This window comes from Aythya fuligula, chromosome Z, assembly GCF_009819795.1.
Source record: "Aythya fuligula isolate bAytFul2 chromosome Z, bAytFul2.pri, whole genome shotgun sequence".
NCBI classification, from domain to species: Eukaryota; Metazoa; Chordata; class Aves; order Anseriformes; family Anatidae; genus Aythya; species Aythya fuligula.
Window position 1 is genome coordinate 39,235,883 of NC_045593.1, and position 23,612 is coordinate 39,259,494.

General features: G+C 38.2%; 1 protein-coding gene across 1 annotated transcript; it reads right to left on the reverse strand.

The window, feature by feature from the left end:
- Nucleotides 1-767: 767 nt before the first annotated feature.
- ANXA1 (annexin A1) lies at nucleotides 768-21,585 on the reverse strand. Its single transcript, XM_032205851.1, has 13 exons — nucleotides 21,457-21,585; nucleotides 16,701-16,779; nucleotides 14,135-14,228; nucleotides 13,286-13,380; nucleotides 9,861-9,974; nucleotides 9,160-9,250; nucleotides 7,932-8,011; nucleotides 6,927-6,983; nucleotides 5,413-5,506; nucleotides 4,732-4,827; nucleotides 3,896-3,954; nucleotides 1,936-2,058; nucleotides 768-1,072 (listed from the first exon to the last, which is right to left on the reverse strand). Exons 2-13 carry the CDS (start codon nucleotides 16,764-16,766, stop codon nucleotides 1,016-1,018), a joined length of 1,026 nt encoding a protein of 341 aa, XP_032061742.1. The 5' UTR covers nucleotides 16,767-16,779; nucleotides 21,457-21,585; the 3' UTR covers nucleotides 768-1,015.
- Nucleotides 21,586-23,612: the final 2,027 nt, after the last annotated feature.

Sequence of the window (23,612 nt, forward strand, 5' to 3'; positions counted from 1 at the left end):
ATTGTCTATTTCTTGGACCACTCCAATATGAACTGAAGAATGCCTGCAATGTTTAACAGAAATTAGCCAAGATGACCTCTGATATCCCAATAGCTTAACATGTTGTTCAAATGAGTAAGTGGAGGGCACCCTAACAATGTCTGTCAATGGTTGTATGAAGTGAAGAACCAACAACTATGCTTAATTCTACTACTGCACCTGGGGGTCTGCACTTCATTTATACAGGGTCTGGAACAACTGGAACAGTAATAGAAATCAGAAAATAGAGGTATTGAGAGCAGTTTTCTTCATTTTGGACAGATACAAAAATACACACAAATCATCAGAGAAATAAAAAAAGAAAAAAAAGTCCTACATGGGCTATGAGGCTATGATGCTTTTTTTTTTCCCCCTATATATGTAATAATAGAATTAATAACTCTAATTTAAATAAAAAAGAACAAGCCAGAGATATCATTAGCTGTTTCATATTGTTGACATTTTGAACATGTCATCTTTAGCTATTTTTCTAACATCCAATGTATATAAACTCTGGCTGACGTGAAATGGAAAGCCAGAGTTTCAGCTAGATTATGTGATACAGTTACATTCTTTTTTTCACTATTTAAATATTTCAGATTTTTCTTTCATTTACTGTGTATAGACAATTTGATGTTAATTGCAGAAAAGCAATGCAGGATGTACAAAGTTTCACAAAGTCTAATTTTATTTTTTAAAATTTATTTAATTTTCTTAGATGAAAACTTGTTTCATGATTAATCAAGCAAATAGAAACTTCAAAGCATTCGTTGACTTTGGATAAATAATGGTAAAAAGATTATATTCATGCCATACAGAATAAAGATATTGAAAAAATACATTCCAGGTTCCAGGTTTTCTGCATAATACATGTAGACTAAATACCATTCCAGAGAAACCTCACTGTGTAAAGCCTGTATTTTATATAGACAGCTGAATCAAATATGAAGACCTTCAGCAACAGGGCTTGAGTGCATCATAGGAACATGAAACTTATTTAATCACTTCCACACAAAGCCACCAGGATGTTTTCATAATCCCCTTTGAGTTCATCCTGTCAATTTAAGTGAAAAGAGCACAATTGTTAGGATAATGGTGTCAAATCAATTTCAATAAGCATTCAATATACATTTACTAAACATTGGTCCTTCACCAAAATAAATGGTCATGGCAGAAAAAATGATTTTTAGAAACTAACTGAAAAAGCAGCTAACTGAAAAAGCAGCAGGTACATGCAAAACTCAAAAAGGTACTTTAGTACATTTAGAGATTATGTTTCTGCTCTAAGGTAGATTTTTTTTTATTTATCTACTAGCTTCCACAAAGGTGATCTGAAGGTCTGGCTTTTTTCTAATAGCTCACTGGTTTCAATTTTCTAGAAGAATGCATTAGGTGGCTTGTCCCGTTCAAGAAAATATTTTGTTAGTTTATCTCATTTTCCTAAGTGACCTAAAAAGTAGGACAAATAAAAGCCAAGTTTACAAGGTATTTGTAGGAGTAACTCAAACATTAAAAAACAAAAGCCAGATGGAGCAAATATCTGTCAGAGAGCTGTCAGTGCAACCATCTTCATTCTCTCACTAATGTACCTGCTAATGCTTAAGCACAGGAACTTGGGGATAGTCTCCATTCTTGGCATTTACTTTAAGATGACATTCTGAGACAACTACAAATCAACTATGCTAAATGTAGCAAAAATGCTACAGCTTTTGTGACAAAAAACATTCCCCTATAAAATAAATTAGTTCTACCAGCATGAGACCTTGAGTTCTCACTGAAAACTTGAGTTACTCAACTACAATTCATTATTCAGGATGAACTGGTGACTGAGGAGCAGAAGAGTTAACAAAGCCTTACTGGCCTTCCTAAAACATCTAGTTGTTTTCCACTTCATTGTTAACTTCAGCGAAAACCTACCATAATGGCTTGGCGAAGAGAGATACCATACAGATTCTTATAATAGGCTTTGATCTCATTCATGTCTACTTCATGGCGTGAAACCATGATTCTGATGAGCTGTTTGTGCCGTGTCCCAAGGCCCTGTTAAAAGTAGTAAACAAACAAACAAAAATTGAGGCTACTTAAGTCATTGAAAGATCTTCCTCTATCAAAGTTCTTTGTACTGATTCATCAGACTTCTTTGTACTAACCCCCTTCTGGTCCCCTATGAGGACAAATTCAGTTGCAACTGGCTGTTTCCAATCCTGGATTTCTTTTTGCGGTTTCATAAAAATTGGCAGGTTGTTCACTGTGATTGCTGAACACCAGGGAAAACCTAAATTTCACTGTTGTTTGTTTGATTTTTTTTATTGTCCTGCAATGAGCTACTTTTTCATAATGAGCATATTCAGTTTACATGGCAAGATTTTGGTAGTGGGGGAGCTGCAGAGGTGACCGCTGCGTGAAGAGACAAGCAACTGCTGCATGTTACAGAAGGGCCAGTTTCAGCTTACTCCAAAGGGGACCTACCGCTGGCCAGAGTTGATTCAACAGATATTGTTTGTGTCTCTGGGACAGCGGATTTCAAAAAAAAAGGGAAATAAAAACTGCTGCACAACAGCAGCTGGGAGAGAGGAGTGAGAACCAGCCCTGCAGACACTTGCAGACAATGCAGAAGGAAAGGAAGGAGATTTTCCAGGTGCCAAAGAAAAAGTTCCCCTGCAGCCTGTGGAGAGGCCCCTGCTGGAGCAGGCTGTCCCCCTTCAGCCCATGGGTCCCACATGGAGCAGATCTCCATGCTGCAGCCCCCCCGTGGATGGAGGAGCCCCCGGTGGAACAGGTGGATGCGGCCTGGAGGAGGCTGCAGCCCATGGAGAGCCCCCACAAGATCAGGCCCTGGGCTGGAGCTGCAGCCCGCAGAGAGGAGCCCACGCAGGAGCAGGGAGTCTGGGGAGAGCTGCTGCCCACCCATGGGGGACCCATGCTGGAGCAGTTTGCTCCTGGATCCTGTGGTACAGAGCCATGTGGGAGCAGTTCTTGAAGAGCTGCTGCCTCTGGGCAGCCACTGCAGGCTCATTTCGGGAAGGATGGCATCCCGTGGGAGGGACCCCAAGGGGAGCAGGGGCAGAGCAGCGGAGACAAAGCATTAGGGACTGACCGCAACCCCCATTCCCTATTAACCTGCAAAACTCAGGGGGAGGAGGTAGAAGAGGGTGGATGGAGGGGGAAGGTGTTTTTAGTTTTAGTTCTTACTGCTAGCTTGTTAGTAATAAGTAATAAATTATATTAATGCACTGAGTCCGTTTTGCCCATGATGATAACTGTAGAGTGATCTCCCTGTCCTTATCTCAGCTCTTGAGCCCTTTTCATCACATTTTCTCCCCTTCCTCTCTGAGGAGGTAGAGAGAGAGCAGTGTGGTGGAGTTCAGCTGCCCAGCTCGGTAAAACCACCACAAGTCACTCAGTACAGCTCCTAAACAAGTGACAGAAGTTAATGTAAATTTCTGCATACTATGTGATTTCATGAGTTCTCACCACCTCAGTCAGCTCAGATTTCAAATTTGCCTGCAGTTTTGTATGGGCTTTTACAAGGTTCTCATCCCAGTCTGTAAGTGCCTTCCTATTTACTTTTTTGTCAATATTTTAATGGTTTCATTAATATGAAAAGGTTCAGTTAGCTTTCTGTCACTACAAAGAGCATAATGTATATACATGTATGTGGATGGACAGGCACTTTCCCAAAAACTCTATAATAAATAGACAGGTCTTTCTATGGAAGGAAACAGTAGTTTCAAAGGAATGAAGGGGAGGAAAGAGAGAAATGAATTGGATTTCCTTCTGCAGTCCTTTTCATCACACAAAGTTCTTATTCTAGCCTAATTTGTTATTTTTCAGCTCATAAAGCACACTCTGTTCTCAAGTTCTTTCTTGAGGTTACCTTCATTGCCAAGTGGAGTTTTTCAGCAAAGAAAGCTGGCTTGCTTGTGGCACACTTCACTGTAATGAAACAATGAGATAAAGTCACACCTGTTAAAAATGTAACAAATAACAAAAGGCAAAAATCTGGAAAGAAAACACTGCAGAATAAGTCTCAGTGTTCCTACCAACATATCCTATTTATCTATTTCTCTATTACCTATCTTAAAAATATGGGAGAAGTAGCTGTTCCTTTCTTCTCTTTATTCAGTAGGCAATTCAGTCAGGGGAGAATACTCTAGTTACTGTAAAGACAAGACTGTACTCTCTAGTCCACTGCCATAAAATTGAGAATGATGTCACAGTTCCCAAGCAGAAAAATGTGAAAGTATTCGTGACCTCTACAGCAGATCTGGTAGTTATGATCTGACATATTTTAGCCAAGTTATGCTGTGTACTTGCCTACCATACCTGATACTAAGAGGGAACTGGTGAGTCTCTTTTTATCCAAAGTATACTTGACTGCAATACAAAAGTGAAAAGCAAAGATAGGGGTCTGGCTCCTGATTCTATCCTTGACAACACGGATGGCTCACCTTATTCTCACCTTACAAGGAACGGTCACTTTAAGGGTCTTAAGATACATCTTTATCATGAACATTAAAATAATATTTTCTCAAACACCGCAAGAGGAAATTTATTATATTTTTAATAATCTTACATCAGAACTGTTTTGCTTCTCAGTGAAGCAAAAAAGACCAGAATGTTGTCCTGTTAGAAAAAGTATTACAGAACTAAAAAGGTAGTTTTTCATACAGTTAACATATATACTAGGTTACTAGTTGTATAACCACTTACCAAGGGCAGTCAGGCAGTTCTCAATATCACCTTTCAGCTCCAAATCTAATACCTTATTCATGTCATGCTTGCTGTATTTGGTGTACTTCTGAAAGACTAAGCAAGAGAAGAAAATTCAGTGAAGAGTGATGGAAACATAGTATTCTCCCCGCATTTTTTTTCCCTACTCTGTCCCTGCTGCTGTGGCAGTGCACACACATGGCAGGCTATCTTTCTCATTTTCTTCAGCTAGCACAGTGTAGTAAAGAAAAGCAGTACTGTATGGAGTGATGGTATTGGCATAAGGAACAGACCCATGCTAGGATGGTGGGGCTCAATTTCCATTAACAGGGAAATAGTAGTACAGTTACTCCACTGGAGGCTATAGCATAAGGTGGTATCTCCCGTGCAGGGCAAACTGGTAGAGGAGCAAGACCATGTTGAGGAGTATTCAGAACCACACTGATTCATTGGCCTTGTTACCAGCGGCATTGTGAGACTTCATAGTAACAGTTCTGTTAACAACTTACCTGACACTGACTCTTCACTAGTGTGGAGAGAACAGTAAAGTGGCCAACTGTGTGCTTAGGTCAGCATGCACAATGACCTCTGTAGCAGTCACATCTTGGAAATGTATATAATCTCTGAGCAAGCCATATTCAAATACAATTCCAGTGAGGAACAAAGTTTCACCCAGCCTACCTCTTCGGAGATGAGGGTAGCTTCTTGCAGTAAGAACAGTAACAAACACATTAATATCCGTTCCTTTCCTTCTCTCTCCTGCTTCATATAAGGCCTGTCATAAAAGAAAAAATAATAATAATAGTCAAGTTATCATCTGTATAGCAAAACACAAATAGAAGTACCTGAGACTCCTTGCCAAAGGTAGGTCACTGCTTGTCAGTAAAGAACTCTAAACCTTGACATAACCTGTAACAAGACACACAACTCTACACAGCCTCAAAATAACTCTAGGTGTACCAAGTAATACTTCATATTTCACTTACAGCATAATAGTACCAAGGGAGCACTGTACAGCTAAAAATAATATTTTTAGGCATTCTTGAATGAAGCTATTTTTTATGTATCTTCATATAGTATACATGGGAGCATAGGACTGGCAGGCTTATTGGCTTACCTTAGACCAAAAAAAAACACAATTCCAATATTAACTAGACAAATGTGAAGGAGAAGCTTATGTACCAGGTATTTCTTGTCTTTCCAAGAGTAACTTGAATAGAAAGTAAGAACCCCATCAATTTTGTTACTTTCCCTACCTTCTCAAACCTTTGTAAAAGTAATAATTAAAGATCTCCATGCTACAGCAAAAAAAGATCTAACATCCTTTCTAGGTGTTGGCAGTGAAGGTCTTTGGACCCAGGGAAACTGAACTGAGCTTAGACACAATATTGATTTACTAGCCTTTCATATCTATGTTTGATGACAAAACTAAACCTCTTATGTCACAGGAATAAAAATAGAATTGTTAAATGTCTTTTTCTCTGTTGGATTTAAAACAATAATTTAAAGTGAAAACTCAGGACAGACTGTTAAGGTTTACCAACACCTTAACAAAAATCCTACACAAATAGCAGAAGAAACAAGGGAAAAATCAGTTGCTTTTCTTAGAATCACTTAGAAAATGAATGTGGTGTTTACCAAATTCTCTTGAAAGGTATGACACTGAAACGCATTAGCTACAACCAACATACTGAATGGTTTACACTGGTCAACATAGGGTATCTGTTTCTGCACAATCACTAGTATAAATTTGTCCCTCAATTCAAGAACTGTATTTATTTTAAACAAACAGATTGAATCTAAGTTCTCCTGTTCCTGACCTCTACTTCAAATAGTAGAAGAGGGTTTGAAGCATTTTTGAAGTTGACTATTAGCATAAAAATTCCATTTCTTTCAGTGACCAAAGAGTTCATGTGAACTTTGGAAAACATTATCTCCTCAGAAAAAGATTGTGTACATACACACTAATTGCCCCCCACCGTGTTCCCATGTCCTCCCATCCCCATGTCCCAATTGCCTCCCATGTCCCCATGACCTCAAAAAGATTATGTATATATACGTAATTGTATGTAATGTACAATTGTCTGTCATCTGAAATGTGCAAGATCCAGGTAGGTGAAACAGCACATTCACAGCCAGTCAGAGTTTGTAATAAAGTCAAATGAAGATCTGCAGGGTGCTAAGTATGGTCTTACTCTGGCATCACTATCAGCAAGCTCATCATTCACATGAGGATCTTCAGATCGGTCAGCCTACATAAATCAAATTAAAAAAAAAAATAATAACCGATGTTACTCACAATCATACAGTTCACCAAAATTGAGTATTTTAGAGATCTGGCCTTCCACACTTATACATAGCTTAATACAGAATTGCAGACAAATACAGTTATATTAATTATTCTGTGGATAAAGCTGATGCATTTGTTAATTGATCAGAGCTCACATTTCTAGGGCCATCAAAGTATTTCTGAAGTTATACATTAAAATCCAGGGTTTCTTAATGTGAAGTTAAAGTCTTGGAAGCTATGATGTGCTCCCTGGTGAATAAACTCAATAAACTTCTTTCAAGGTGATTTGAAAGCAAAACTAAAAATAAAAACTATGCACATTGATATATCAAAAAAAATCCAATGTGCACATACAAACTGCATACAAATGTACTCAGCAGAGATGGAATAAAATATTAATGTATGTTAAAAAGGGTATTTTTACTTCTCAGCTCCAGTGTTTCAGCTGAACTGCTTTTGAGCAGTTCACAAAATACTTTGTCCACTTGCTAACTCCATGCCACTATCTACCTTACTACAAGAAACATATCTTAAGAAGTAGCCAAAATGTTTCTCTACATGTAAGCATTTCTTCTTTATACATTTGCAGTCAATTGACATTCCAGTTGTTTTCTTTTCAAGTGCTTTAAGACTGTTAGACACATAAAGACACATAAAAAAAGTCTTAAGAACCTAACTGGTAAACAGTAACAAATACCATTGCCTTTAAAAAAATGTTTTTGAGATAAATCTCATTATAGCTTGCTTAAGATATGGTCTAACGTAAGTAAGTAAAAAACAGTGCTAGGAAATAAATAATCCTAAAATTCTTATTTACTGTATGACTTCAACATAATCTTGAAGATTATTTAACATAATATTGTTTTTTAATTACTGATAACCTCACCGAAAATGTTTAAGCACAGCATACCTTGGCTAGAGCAACTAAAGCCTTCTGAAAGTCTCCAGATGTGTCAGAGATGATGTCTTGTGTCAGATCTCTCTTCAGTACTGAAATCAAATGAAAAAGGACTCATAATTCTTTTCTAAATTATCAGTTATATCATTCTTTCAGTCTTTTCTAAATTTCCAACTTAGTAGTAGAATGCCTAGTAGAATTGTACTTTTCTCTAATTTAGTTTTGCAAGAATGGGTACTTTTTCAACGTGTCTTCTAATCCCTGAGATGTGCTGAGAAATCTGAGGATTAATCCAAAATCTGCTGAAAAAGTTGTTCTTAAAAGTTGTATGGGTGGAAAAGTCTTGAGCTTTGAGTCTCAAGCAAAAGTCTTGTTTGTGAAATAGAGAAAAAGAAAAAAAAAAAGTTTGAAATTTTGTGAGTCATTAGTCTTTCGTTCTTATTTTTGGCTGTTTTGTTCAGTCCTAAAACTCTTCCGGAAAAAAAAAAATAAAAATCAAACTACTATTCAAACTAATCAAACTTCTAACTGATTGGAAATCTCTTCCGAAAGTTAACTCTTAATCCCATAAAGCATAAATTAATTAGATAACACTGACTGACTGCAGTACTCTCCTTATATGAGAGATGCTATTATATTTTAGTTATTTCTAAATTGCTATTATATTTTAGTTATTTCTTCAAAGATCTTCTACTTCAGTTCGCTGGTTGTTCCTAATCTTGAAGTTATCTGTGTTGCTACAAGTAAACTTTTGACAAAGTCAAAAGAGCTCAGATAGGGCTAGGCAATGGGGGCAGCAAAGCAGCTGGATTTTGCTTTTAACTAAATCTAAATGCTTTCTAAACCTATTCCAAAAAATATTCACAGCTCTGGTTGGAATTGTGAGTCACTTCCTAGTGCAGCAGGATCTATGTAAGTCAGAAACGATCAGTATGACCTCCCTTTCCTACACCTCTTTCAGCTTTTCATGAAGCTTTACTTGCTTCCTAAAATGTCATCTCAGCTCCTTAAATTTAGAAGTAAGGCTGTAAGAGTAATGTGTTTGCTATGGAGTTTTGAAAAGACATGTACAATTCACACTAGATTCTTTTTCACCAGGAGTTAAGTTTGCATGGATCTATTCACTACAGGTGCTTGAAAAAAAAAATCACAGGAACAAAGAAATGAATCACTGGAGGACAGGGTTTGGCTATCGTCCAATGTTTCATGCCATTAATACTTCTTTCCCACTCTGAGTTACCTTCTTTGTAGTATCTGCTGGCTTCTCTGATCTCTCTGTTGTTTCTTGAGGCCAGAATCTCAATTAAAGTATCTTCATCAGTTCCAAGGCCCTGTTAAAAATGATTTAAAAAAAAAAAAGTTAGTTAATACAGCAAACTTAAAATTTACAACTGAAATAAGGTGAGAGTCATGGACAAGACTTTGAAGATGTCATACGAAACAGACAGAAAAAGGAAGAACGTTTTGCTTTCACCTGATATAATTATTTTAGAATTCATGTTTGCAGCATTTAGTGTCACTCTGGCACCCAACAAAAATATGAAGTGACCAAGCAACATACATAGAAGATAGGAATAAGAATTACGAAGAAAAATACATCTTTCCTTTTCTATTTTCTCTTAAATAAACGCATATGTAAACACTATGGCTTTCTAGCACTACATCTGCAAATAACCTCAAATTTTCAGAAGGCAGAGAGCTCTTTCTCATGTAAGAATAGCATTGGCAATCCATCTCCTTCAACCCTGAAATTCAACAGAGATTGCTGAGTCTTGTTCTTAGTAGCTGGTTCTGGATAACCACTACTGTTTTATTTTAATAAATAGGGAAAAAATAATATAATACATGAGCTTAAAAAAATTAAGTCCAGTGTCATTTAAAGAATCTGAGATTTATATACTTCTCTTTACTAAAGTTCCTCTCAGAAGATTTTTGACTTACTTTCATAGAGGCCCTTAATTCTTCAGCATCAAACTGAGCTGGAGTTTTAAGTAGAGCCACGGCAACATCTTCCAGGTGGCCTTTCAGAACCTTTTTCAGGTCTTCTTCCAGACTCTATGAAGAAGAAGGAAGAGTCATACACTCTGTGTCCTGGTTTCAGCTGGAATAGTTTTCCTCATAGTGGCTATTATGGTGCTGTGTTTTGGACTTAAGATCATAGAATCATAGAATCATAGAATATCCTGAGTTGGAAGGGACCCTTAAGGATCATCAAGTCCAACTCTTGACACCGCATGAGAATAACACTGTTAACACACTGATGTTTTAGTTATTGCAGAGACATGGTTACACCATAGTATCACAGAATCGTCTAAATTGGAAGAAATCTCCAAGATCACCTCGTCCAACCTCTGACCTAACACTAACAAGTCCTCCACTAAACCATATCACTAAGTTCTACATCTAAACGTCTTTTAAAGACCTCCAGGAAAGGTGACTCTACCACTTCCCTGGGCAGCCATTCCAATGTCTATAAACCCTTCCTAGTTCTTCCTAATATCCAACATAAACCTCCCCTGGTGCAACTTTAGCCCATTCCCCCTCGTCCTGTCGCCAGATAATAGACCAACCACCACCTCGCTACAGCCTCCTTTAAGGTACCTAGAGAGAGCAATAAGGTCACCCCTGAGCCTCCTCTTCTCCAGCCTAAACAATCTCAGCTTCCTCAGCTGCTCCTCGTAGGACTTGTTCTCCAGACCCCTCACCAGCTTCGTTGCCCTTCTCTGGACTCGCTCAAGCACCTCGATGTCCTTCTTGTAGTGAGGGGCCCAAAACTGAACACAGTATTCAAGATGCGGCCTCACCAGAGCTGAGTAAAGGGGGACGATCACTTCCCTAGATCTGCTGGCCACACTGCTTTTTATACAAGCTAGGATGCTGTTGGCCTTCTTGGCCACCTGAGCACACTGCTGGCTCATACTCAGCCAACTATCAACCAGGACTCACAGGTCCTTCTCTGTCAGGCAGCTTTCTCATCTTCCAGCCTGCTTGGGGTTGTTGTGCCCCAGGTGCAGGACCCAGCACTTGGCCTTGTTGAACTTCATACAGTTGGCCTCAGCCCATCAGTCCAGCCTATCCAGATCCTCCTGCCCTCAAGCAGATCGACACACGCACCTAACTTCCTAACTTGGTGTCATCTGCAAACTTACTGAGGGTGCACTCTATCCCCTCATCCAGATCATCGATAAAGATATTAAAGAGGACTGGCCCCAGTCCACACCACTAGTGACCGGCCTCCAGCCGGCCTCCAGCTGGACCGTGTCAAGGACTTTTCAGCTTCTCATAATGCACTGCCAGTGAAGAGACTGGGGGTGCAAAAGAAGGTGGGAGGGAACAGAACCAGGACAGCTGGCCCAAACTTACCAAAGGAATATCCCGTACTGTATTATGTCATGCTGAACAATAAAACTGAGGGAAGTTGGCTAGGAGCACTACCACTGCTTAAGGAGTGTCTGGGCATCAGTTATTGGTGGTGAGCAATCTCACTGTGCGTATTTTTTGGTGTTTTACTTCATTGTTATTATTATTTTCATTTCCTTTTCTGCTTTATTAAGCTGTCTTTATCTCAACCTTTTTTTTCTGATTCTCTTTTTCATCCCACTAAGGGAGAATGAGCAAACAGCTGAGTGGTGCTTAGCTGCCTGCTAGGATAAACCACAACACCCTGTAAGCTGGCAAAAAGATAAAAACTGCTGTTCAGGTACAGTCCAAAAACGAAGCCTAATGAAGCCAAGAATGACATTAGCCTTCTTAGCAGTAAGTGCACACTGCTGACTTACATTCAACTTCTTGTCCACCAGGACCCCCTGGTCCTTTTCTGCACAGCTGCTTTCCAGCTGGGTGGCCTGGTACCTGCAGTTGTTCCTCCCCATGTGCAGGAGTTTGCACTTCTTACTGAACTTCATGAAGTTCTTGTCAGCCCTGTTCACCCATTTACTGCATCAGAAGGCGGCTCAAAATAGGCTGCTTAATTCTCAAGAGAAGGTAACACTGTACTGCTGTTATGATAATTGAATGGCTTAAATGCACTTTATATATAACCTTATTTATTAGAAAATAAATATTAAAAAATAAAAAAGAAAAAAAATGCAATGGAAATGCTGTGGATATACTGTAATAACACCCTATATAAATCTGCAAGACCTGAAGTTATAATCTGGATTATATTCTAATTTGACTAACATTTAGGTGTTTTTTTTTAATTAAGATTTTTTAATTATTTTTAGTTTAAAAAATAATTTCTGATTTATTCTTCCTCCTATTAGTAAATGTTCAGTACTGTATTTTGCTACAGTGAAGAGATACAGCTGTGTTCTTCACCAAATGCACGTCTAGGTAATTGCTGTAGGGGCGAGAAGATCAGTTTGCTTGGTCAGGATACCTAGGATAACTAATGAGATTATTTCAGAATCAAGAACTATGTTAGGAGTTAGGTCTCTTCTGCTTTTGACGGGAAGCCAACCGCCAGGGGGTCTAATGATATAACAGCATTAGCCTTCTTGTGCCTTTGAAGTTAAATTTTAATTTAGGACTTGAAAAAAAATATAATTGCGACACTGGAGCTTCCTCTGTGGGAGGACAGAGCTGTGAGAATCACAAGTGAGTTTCCTTATCAAAAACAGGAAATCCAGCCTAAAATGAGACATTAGACTTGTTTTCTTTCTTGCCCTTTAAAGGCACTTAAAATTACAAAGCCAGAAACTATAGGGAATCATTTCCCAAGGAGCAAAGGCTCATGAACTCTGGTATGTCAACTGTGCAGTTATAATTTCAGTTTAGAGTTACAGGTTCAACTAGAGAAAATTTTCTACAAGAAAAGGTGAAGGGCAATTAAAACGTCTTGAAGAAATATGCAGCAATTTCTAAACTTTTCAGGTTCAGGGACTAGCAGTTTTACCATTCAGAATTAGAATTTCACTGCTTCCTGTACACCTGTCCCCATTAGCATTGCTATAGTTGTGAAACAGCATTATTGTCCTACTTTCTGTCTTATATTCTATCTGGACAAAAAGATTTGTTTAGGTGTCCCCAAAGCCTCTTACTCTATTCCTCTCTTTTCCTCAACAGCCTGTCTCCCAGTGAAATTTCTGCATTCCCAGTGATCTTCTGGGCATTCAAAAACCCAGACAGATAGAATTTTGAAAGTTTTCTTTTTATTTCAAAATAAAATGCCACTGCATTCAAGAGATTATCTCAGGATACTACTATATTCAGGATACTACTACTACAGTAGTTTTCATAAACTACAGGTGACAGAATCACTATAATCTTCTGTTCTAGAAAGCTAAAGCTGAATGTACCATAAAACCCAGGAGCAACATTGCTATTTCAGATGCACAATTAAGATTGGCTTGGATATACTATACCTTCCCTTTAGCCTGCTGATAGGCAGCTTTAATCTGCTGACGCTGAGCATTTGTTCTTTTAGTCAAGATGTCAATAATGGTGGCTTCATCCACACCTACAAATCACCAAACAGTGTAATAGTGAATACATTGAAAATATAGTGATCTCTAGTGCATCATTTAACAAATTTTATTATTTGCATTGTGGCAGATTTTGAATGCTTGACATATCAAATTTTAACCAAAACTGTTATCATCTATAGACTTAAAATTAGTGATGCAGTGAAGAAACCAATAGGTTCCCATAGAACACAGAAACATGTTTCTACAGTATAATAAAGTCTCAAAGTGTGTATAATAAAATCTCAAAGTGCAGTACTTACACTACAGAATAACTAAGTGTATAGACAATGAGACAGCATAGTCAACCTAGCAAGTCAAAGTGAAAAGGGTTTCTAAGTACAAAGTGCCAAATGTGAATTTCATTAAATAGATAAATTTAAAGGAGCATACACTCCATTATCAGGATATTCACTACTTCTCGAATAGATTCTATGGAAATCAAATAAAAAAGACTTAGTATGGTATATTTTTTTATTCTCTAGAAACCAAATTTTTACAACCATTCCTTCAACAAAATCAATAAATTTAATGTAGTATTAAGGTCTGAAATTGTAATACAATGTCAGAATAACAAAGAGTATAGATTCTTTAACAAGTGGCATAATTAAATGTCTTGCCAGGCTTTTTAAAGCTGAGATACCTCTCCTGTTTTCCATTGCCTCTGGCTCCGATACACTTTTCAGGTTATTCTTAAAATTTCCCAAGGAATAATTCTAATATAGTATGTTAAATATTTACTCCTCTTACCTTTTACCGTAATAGCTTTGTCCAAAGCAGCAACATCAGCTGATGGATCAAAGTTTGGGTATGACTGTACTGAATGACCACCTTTTGAACTTTTCTGTAGAAGGAATGATAAATAAATAAATAAATGCTATTTTCAAAGTATATTTATGCAAAGAAGAAGTTTCATATGCCTAAGTAAGCCATGTATTTGGAATTGACTATTATGGGTCTCTCAAAGAATAAATACTTGTTTTCTAACTACAGACAGCTAAACAGGCCCAGTACAGTATTAGTATTAGATCTATACCTTTCACACTTCTATTAAACAAAACGTACCTATTTTACACCCCTATTTGCCCAAGTAAATTAGATGCCACAGGAAAGTATTTCTCTCTCAAACCATATTTAAATCCTGAAGGTGCTTCCAGTAAAGTGCTAGTGATTTTCTTGCTCATCTTATACAAATTGATCGTGCATTATATCAAGTGAATTCTCAGCTACTTTACATATTTAATGTTACAAGTGCTTCAGTGCAAGATCTTGGAGAAAAGTTCAAGCCCGACACTACAAGGAGGCGGAGAACTATTACTCAACTTCTTTGAAACATAAGATATAAAACACACTTTCTTTAGCATTAGCTATTAGACAATAGTGAATTCTATGGTGAATCCACTCCTTTATGTTGGACACTCTCTAGGCAATGTCTGAAGTACTCTGGTAATAACTGGGGATGATAAATTCCATTACATCAACAATTACGTGGTTTGCCCTAAGCCAACATATGTGTTGATGTGACTAATCAATTTGCTGGTAGAGCCTGTAACACCACATTACTATCTCTAATGCCATACTCATTACCTTCTTCTATAGAACCTATAAAATGCCTTGAGATTCTCGGAGCAAATATTTATAATAAAGCTCCCTTTGGTACGATATGGTTGAGATTTTTTTTTGCAACAAAAGTGAAGTTTAACTAAACTTTTTTTTTTTTAGAATCAACTATAGTATTTTATCTTACCTTCGAGAACTCACTATTTTATTTATTTATTTAATCTTTTGCATGTACAAGACAGACAAATGGCAAGGTCTTATGGATATGTTTCACATACAGCATTCTGTATTGAATACTTGCATACCTGTAATGTCTGCTGGCTAAATAAGTCGGAGTTTTCTTAGAGCAGACTGTGTATTTATAAGTAGTGTCTTGTTTAATTCAAAGAAAAAAAAATCAGCGTGACCCGTGTAGCAAGCCAAGAGCTAAACAGGATGAGTTTAGTGTGTGTTTCTCAGGCATGCCAGGTTTAGTCTGTATACTGCTTTCCATTACAAACTTATCTACTACCTAAACAAAAACCTGTCTGTAACTTCCATAACTGGAATGGCTAAGGACCATGGGATTGCATGGGAAAAGAGATAAGGGATGGTGGATACAAAGTTTTATACATGAAATACTGTGTAGTGAAAATTACAAAATATACAGAGATCTACAGCAGAAAACTTTATTTACTGAAATTCCAAAGTTCTATTTTTTCAGAATTAAAGTTGCTTTAAAGATTTCCAGTGATTTTACAGTGTGCTACTTTGCCTTTGCTGACACTAATTTCAGTATCTTAATCAACTTAATTATTAAAAAGACTTTCCACATCTATTCCAATAACTCTTCTTACTGATCACTATGAGTCTTCCTTCTAATCAGTATAAACACTGATCATCTGAGATTTTTTACTACATACAGTGACTCTTCCCACATACTTTCGTCTTCTAATACAAATCATAGAATGGTTTAGGTTGGAAGGGATCTTAGGGATCTTTAAGGATCATCTAGTTCTAACCCCCCTAACACAGGCAGGGACACCTCCCACTAGACGAGGTTGCCCCTTCAACCTGGCCTTGAACACATTCAGATCTTCTCTAGGAAACATGTTTCAGTGCCTCACCACCCTCATACTAAACAATTTCTTCCTTATACCTAACCTAAATCTACCCTCTTTTAGTTTAAAGCCAGTAGTCCTTGTTCTATCACTGCACTCCCTGACAAAGAGTCCCTCCCCAATGGCTTTCTTGTAGGCCCCACTTAGGTACTGGAAGACAACTATAAGGTCTTCCCAGAGCCTCCTCTTCTCCAGACTGAATAAGAAATATACTAGTTACTTTAGTTCCTCCTTTACATTCCAGCGCTCCAACACATGGCTTCTTGTATCTCAGTCTAAGCATCCTTCTCAAATACATTATCTGAACAGGTTCTTACAGATTTGCATACTGTACATCAGATTACTACTTTAAAGAGGAAGACTTGAGTGAATCAATGCCTGGCCAGTAGGAATGACAATTTCATTGCAGCACTAGTTCGGCCTGAAACTGATATATACACATTACAGTATTTTTTAATCTGATACTAGATTTACTAGTTTATAAGAGCATATCAGATGATATGATGCAATAAAATTGGTTTCCAGTTTTAATCACCTGGATTTTTGCAACAGCTTTTCTGCCTTTCTGTGAAAGATGTGGGGTGGCCTATTGCTTTAAACACTCCTAAATCCACTAGAAAATAAATAAAATGATCTCAACAGGTGATTACACTTACAATACATTCCTGCTCCTGATTATCCATGAACCATGCCTGCTTCAGGAATTCCGATACCATAGCCATGTTGACAGAGAATCTGTGAAGAGATGCATCAAGTTTTTTTTTTTTATCATTTTAATCACCAATGAAATTCAAGGTTTCCCATTCATAAAACCCTTTCTCTTTAACTGTGACAATCGGGGCCATTTCCCAAATAGTAATTGACTTGTACTACTGGAAGCTGGCAACTTTTATGTTTGGCAGTTGGCTGCTCAACCATACACACTTAAACGACTTTTGGAAATTTCAGATTAGAAATAAAGCAGTAAACTAATTGGATTTTATATGTATTTGGTATGGCAATACCTAAGCATTAACACTGACTTTCAAAGGGATGTTACCAGAAACAAATTAAATATCTTTCCCCATTTTTAAGGTATTATGTATGTAAATTTAGCTTACTGACTACTTGATTCTTTTCAAATTCAGTGGTAAATAACTCTTCCTATCTGATCATCTTCCAAGGTTGGAGCTCTTGTGTGTTAAGGCAAATGATATTCCCTTTTTAAATACACTCCTGTGTAGTTTCTTCCAATAGCTCTTTCTTAAGAAAGATGAGTAAAAGCAGTCTCACATATACTGGTCCTTATTTCTTACATATTTCCCCCAATTTCTACAAAATAATGGACTTTTACCCCCCCCTTTTTTTTTTTTTCTTTTCATCACTAGAAATGAAAATGAAAAATATTTTGGCATAAGATACCATGCAGAATAAGAAAAAAAAAGATCAATGGTGGTGTGACTTGACAAAATAAATAGGTTGCTTCACAATGACCTCGGTATCAAGAATATTGTCTCCTAGTGGGAACAGTGTGGGAACTGTTCCTAGGAACAGCTCATAGAACTAGGAAACATATTTTATCAAATAAAGTATTTTTTGGTCTGTTCAAAATGGATGTTTTTTCATCAAAACATATTTGTCCATAGGACACTTTAGGGAAGGCTTGTTTTTAAAGCATACATATAAACAATAAGCTAAATGTTCTTGGTTAAACTGCTGTCTTTGAAGAACAGTTCACATATCGAGCATGAAGAGCCAAAGTGCTATTTGCAATGGTGTGCATTTTAATCTAATATAAAGATCATATCCACAAAATAAAAATAAACAATGCTTATGTTGCAAACACATTTACCTTATTTATGCCTTTTAGTCCACAGGAACAGTAATGAGCAGTATTTAAATCAACACACTCCTAGGACAAAGCAACGTGTCTGTAACCTAGCTGCTGTTATCCTCACAGAAAAACTGCACAAAGTACTTCCAGGTGTGACTGCCAACAAAGAAGCAGGTCCTCCAGTCCTCTTCAAGCTTTCAGCCCAGCTCCACCCTTTCCTCCTCTCTCCAAGTTGGATACACCTACATTCTCTCTTCCCCAGAGAACTCTTTGCTTCTCTACACTTCTTGTATCCCTGAGGGCATGAAATTCATGGAAAACTTGAACCTGACTCTGAATCTGTGTTTATGTTACCTAAAGCAAGTGTCAATTTGGCAAATGATGGTCAGAATATTGTGTAAGGACCAACTTTTAAGCACATCATTTACTGATTTACTGAGGATCAGAAAGCATACTTATGTTGCTCTTCAATAAAATATAATGAAATAAAATAAATCAGGCTGTTACAGTGACTCCTGTACTACCCTTGTATTGGCAGCTAAAGTAAGTGAGGCCATATGAATTGATGTCGTATTTGAAATTCTGCTGCATTTTTTAACAGCACACACAAAGGCCATGTGAAAAAGAATAAAATATGTTAGTCTCCATATGAGACTGAGACCTGTTTACCTAGTTACCTGCCCTGATGTGTACAGATCTGTATGCCTCCAATAGATTCACAGTGTCTCCCTGTTTAAAGCTACAAAACAAGATTCACACCAGTAGATCTGAGAAGAGGTGGGACCAAAACTGCATTTTGGCTTCTAGAGTAAAATATTTCAGAAATAAAGTTAGAGCTGGGTCCAGAGAAAACTGTTAATATCTGCATTTCTTCTGTCTGCCCACCCTACTCCAGTTCCAGGGGTTTTGATGCTCATTGGGATAACTATAGTAGAAGGCTTCTAGTCTACATTAAATTGAGTTTATTAAGTCTCTAAGCCTTTATGCCTGACATAATTTAAATTACAAATACAGTAAAATAATTTTGCATAAAATAAAATAAAATAAAACCTTTATTTTTGCTTTTATTTAAACAAAGATACTTTGACAGTTTGACCATATATTTCCATTTTGTAATCAAACAACATAATTTCAAAAGAAGCCAAAGTGGGCAACGGCTCTTGAAACAGCTAAAGACCTGACTTTGCTTGCATTGTCTCAGAAAGTTAAGAAACCTATTTACACACAAAATTGTTTGCCTGCTTTATAAGAATCTATGGGTAACTTTAAGGGGGAGAGGTGAGAGATGGGAGGAGAAGAGGGAGAAGGAAGAAGACGGAGGCCTGGAATTGAGGAAGACAGCGCTTTTACAGAGTAGAGGTTTTTACCAGAGCTTTGACTCTAAAATGCTAACAGCTCATGTAAGCAAAGCCTACATCCAGGACGGATACATTCAAAGTATTATTTTACTTCAGTAAGAAAAAAGTTTTAAAGAACCACTGATCTGACTGTTTAACTGAAAACCCAGTTAAAAAAAGATCATGTATTTAAAATTTGCTTGATTAAAAAAAAAAAAAAAAAAAAAGAAAAGTTTTCTGTGCATCTTACCATTCCCAGCTGGAATGATTAACATTTAATTGGAATGCAAAATCAAGCAGTGATCCAGACTGAAAGGCCTAGCTCTTCCTTCACAAGAGTTACTGCAATGTTGTTTTCAGACTGGCTCCCAGTCCCCAGAATTGGGCAGACTCCAATTACCGAAAGTTTTGAGTAAATATGCAGTATCTTTAAAAATATTTTAAGGCAAACATTTACACACCTGCCTTACATTTAACCATAAGCTCTATCTGATATATTATCTCTGGTCCTGTCTTTGCAGGTGGCTTGAACAGTGAGATTGAGTGCACCCGCCGCAAATTTGCCAGATGACACCAAGCTATCTGGTGTGGTCAACATGTTTGAGGAATGGGACAGCATCCACAGGGACCTGCACAGGCTTGAGAGGTGCACCTCTGTGGACATCATGAAGTTCTGTAAGGTCTTGCACTTGGGCTCAGACAATCCTAAACATAAATACAGGCTGGGCAAAATATGCATTGAGAGCATCACTGTTGAACAGGACCCAGGAGCATTGATTATCCTTAAGGGTCCCTTCCAACTCAGGATATTCTATGATTCTATGATTCTATTATTCTAATGAGAAGCCCAACATGCACCAGCAATGTGCACTTGCAGCCCAGAAAGCCTGCCAAATCCTGCACTTCCAAAAAAGTACAGATTTTGTACTTTTTTGACCTGCCAGCAGGTCAAGGGAGGTGATTCTCCCCCTCTACTCTGCTCTTGTGAGACCCCACTTAGAGCACTGCATTCAGCCCTGGGGCCCCAAGCACATGAAGGACATGGACCTGTTATAGTAAGTCCCGATGATGAAGATGATCAAAGGTCTGGAGTGCCTCTCCTGTGAAGACAGGCTGAGGGAGTTGGGGTTGTTCAGCCTGGATAAGAGAAGGCTCCAGCGACACCTTATAGCTGCCTTCCAATACCTAAATGGGGCTTAAAGGAAAGTTGGGGAGGGACTCTGTGAGAGAGTACTGTGATAGAACAATTAATGGTTTTAAACTAAAAGAGGGTAGATTTAGATTAGATATAAAGAATAAATTATTTACTCTGAGAGGCACTGGAACATATGGTTCAGAGAAGCTGTGGATCCTCCATCCCTGGAAGTGTCCCAGCTCAGACTGATTGGGGCATTCAGCAAGCTGGTCCAGTTGAAGGTATCCCTGTCCATGGCAAGGCAGTTGGAATTAGATGATCTTTAAGAGCCCTTCCAACCCAAGCTATTCTATGATTCTATGATTCTGTGGTTTCTGTCCAACGCTAGTTACCAAGATCTTGATATAAATTGAGGCCATTAAACTGTATCGGAAAAGCAGACAGTAGACATAAAACAGTAATTTCCTTTATAGTAGGGAAGTCTACTGAATACAAAGGAAACATGAGAAAGAAAAACAACTTTACCAAAAAAAATTAAATGGAAAGTATTACCAGAACAAACCTCAAATGCTAGAGCCCTTACTTATGCCACATTTAGCCAAAGTTCTGTGTTATGGGTTAAGAGCATGGGGTTGCTCTTATGTCCCTTAGATTACTTTGCCTCATTTTCATCACTGTTTGAGTAAAGATTCCTCTACTGTTCAAAAGCAGCAAGCTTGTTGAAATAACAGCTGCTTTTTCTTTAGTTTCTGTGAACAGCACATTTGTTTTCCAGTAACTTCAGTTTTGCTGCAGATACAAAGCAAAAGCATTGGAACAGCCAAATCTAAATAAGTCTACTTTATTTAAGCTACTTTTCTGCAACCTATTGTGTAAAGAGGAAAAGAATGAGGAAAAAAAAAAAAAAAAAAAAAAAAGTAAAAATAAAAATGAAGTGATTGTCCAGGACCTTCTGTGTACATTATCCACGTTAAAATGAAAAGAATTTCTTCTGCCCACACCCATCTTTCTCTGTGCCAGCAAATCCAACCCACAGAAAATTACAACAGATCACATGAAAAACATACTGTGCAATTCTTAAAGTTTGTCAGGTCTAGGGAGAGCAATTAAGAACTACAAAAACCTACCTTCCTTTTCACAAATACTAGTCCTCAGGATGGCACAGTCAGGATAAGAAAGCAGAGAGCTGGCAATGCTTTTATAGTGTTGTGCAGGAGGCCCCACCTAGCAACCCAAGTGTTTCCACAGCCACAACAACTGGCTGCTCTTTGCTAGCAGCTAAATTTGGGTGCTCTCCAAAACACGGAACCACAGAAAAAAAGAAAAGAAAAAAAAAAGAAAGAAAAAAAAAAGTCATTGTGAAACTATGCACTGGAGACAGAAGGAGCACATTTCAGAAGGAAAAAGATGACTAATGGTCAGTCTTTGGTAGCTGTTCTCCCCTAGCCTACTACATCCCTCACTGTAGTAAATTAATTTAACTCTTTCAGGATCATAAGATTAACATGTTAAATAGAAAAATCAAATTTGAGTTACTCCCTTCACATTTTGACATGTCTGATACAACTCTGAAGTGAACATACTAAGATACCTCATTCCTCAGTGAAACTTTGAAAGAAAAAAAGTGGAGAAGAGTTGATGTAAGTCTGACTCTTCACTGACCTTGATGGCTATGAGCTCTGTTTCTTATGCCCATGAATTCAGGACAGAAGTGGTCCAGGAATAAGACACCTCTGAAACTGAATATGTATACAGTCTATCGAAATGGGGTTTTGTTTGTTGGTTTGTGTGTTGTTTTCTATTTATGGAAACAAAGCACCTGGAAGCAGGCAGGATTAACAGAAGGGCAAAAATTTACACATATAATTTAAAAGAGGTTGAAACATTCAGATTACACCCTGAAGTTCAAAGTGGAAGTAGTTTGCACAAGATGAGGGAGTTTGCCAGCCTGCCAGAAGCGGTTTTCTGCAAGCACTTCCTCACCATGTTGGCCCGACACATTTCCAGAGCACAGCACCATGCAGCATGTCACTAACATCTCAGATTAGCCCAGAACATGTCAGTGAAGAAATACCAGTTCCTGAAACAGAAATATTTGCAGCTAGCAGCTTGACCTCCCAGCTGCCTGTCGCTTTACTTTCTGCTGATCTGGATCTGCTGCAACACACAGATACCTTCAGAATGTAGAAGCATAGCTGATCTGCCACTGATAAACATGCATGATCATGAAGGAGGAAGGGGAACAGGCTGCTAGATAGCATGAGAGAGGACACCAGCAAATTCCTTAAATAGATCACTTCATTGCAACATTTTCATAAATCACACATATTGCACACTTGTTAAAAAATAGCTCATTCTAGATCTGTAGAAACCGTCAGGGCCCTGAGCTTGTTCTCCCTGAGGGGTTTCATTGCAGGGTCTCAAGGCCAGCTCAGGATCAGTGTGGCTGGGGCCCCCTATCCACTGCGGGCCATGGCAGAGCCCCCTGCAATGCTGTGGGAGGCAGTGGCCAGGCCCAGCACAGCCCTGGGAGCCGTGTTCCACAGCCACTGGGAAAGTGGTCCAGCTTGCAGCCCTGCCTGAGCCACATACCCAGTGCTTCACAGCCAGGCTGGGACTGGGCCTGGGCCTTCTCCCTTCTGCGGACAAATACCTCCAACTCCCTCCAACTCCAGGGAAGTGCTTAGGACTGGGGCTGCCCTGGTGCCTCCTGCGGTGGTAGACAGGACAAGCTCCAGGGCCTTGTTCTGCCACCCCCATGGGGATCCGCCAGCATCACAGCCCACACGAAGTCCCCAGTCCCCCATCTCTCTGACAATATTTGTCCTGTGCACATTTCTTTTTTTTTTTTTTTTCTTTTTTTTTCTTTTTTTTTTCCCTCCACAATTCACATGTTACTTGACAAGGTTATTTCAGATATTTTCAGTATCGTGAGTAATTGAAGGGGTCCAGAAGCTGACAGTGAGCTGACAGTGATCCTGTGAGCAAACTGTCAAGTTGCTTATCACTTTGTTTATTTAATTATGAACTGTGAGGGTCAAATTACTCCTACCCTCCTGACATTCTGCATGTCAGTACGAGGCTGACAGTCTTACTTCACCGGTTTCAGATGTTAGCCAAAACTTCTATTTAAACTCTTTTTTTTTTTTTTTTTTTCTGGGAACATTTGCTTTGTCTATTAATGAGCATAGACAACTGCAATATGCATACACTGAAAAACTGTAAATTTGTGTGCATCCTGAGTGTTCTTAACCGAGTATTTTGAAGTACTGAAATAATCTAG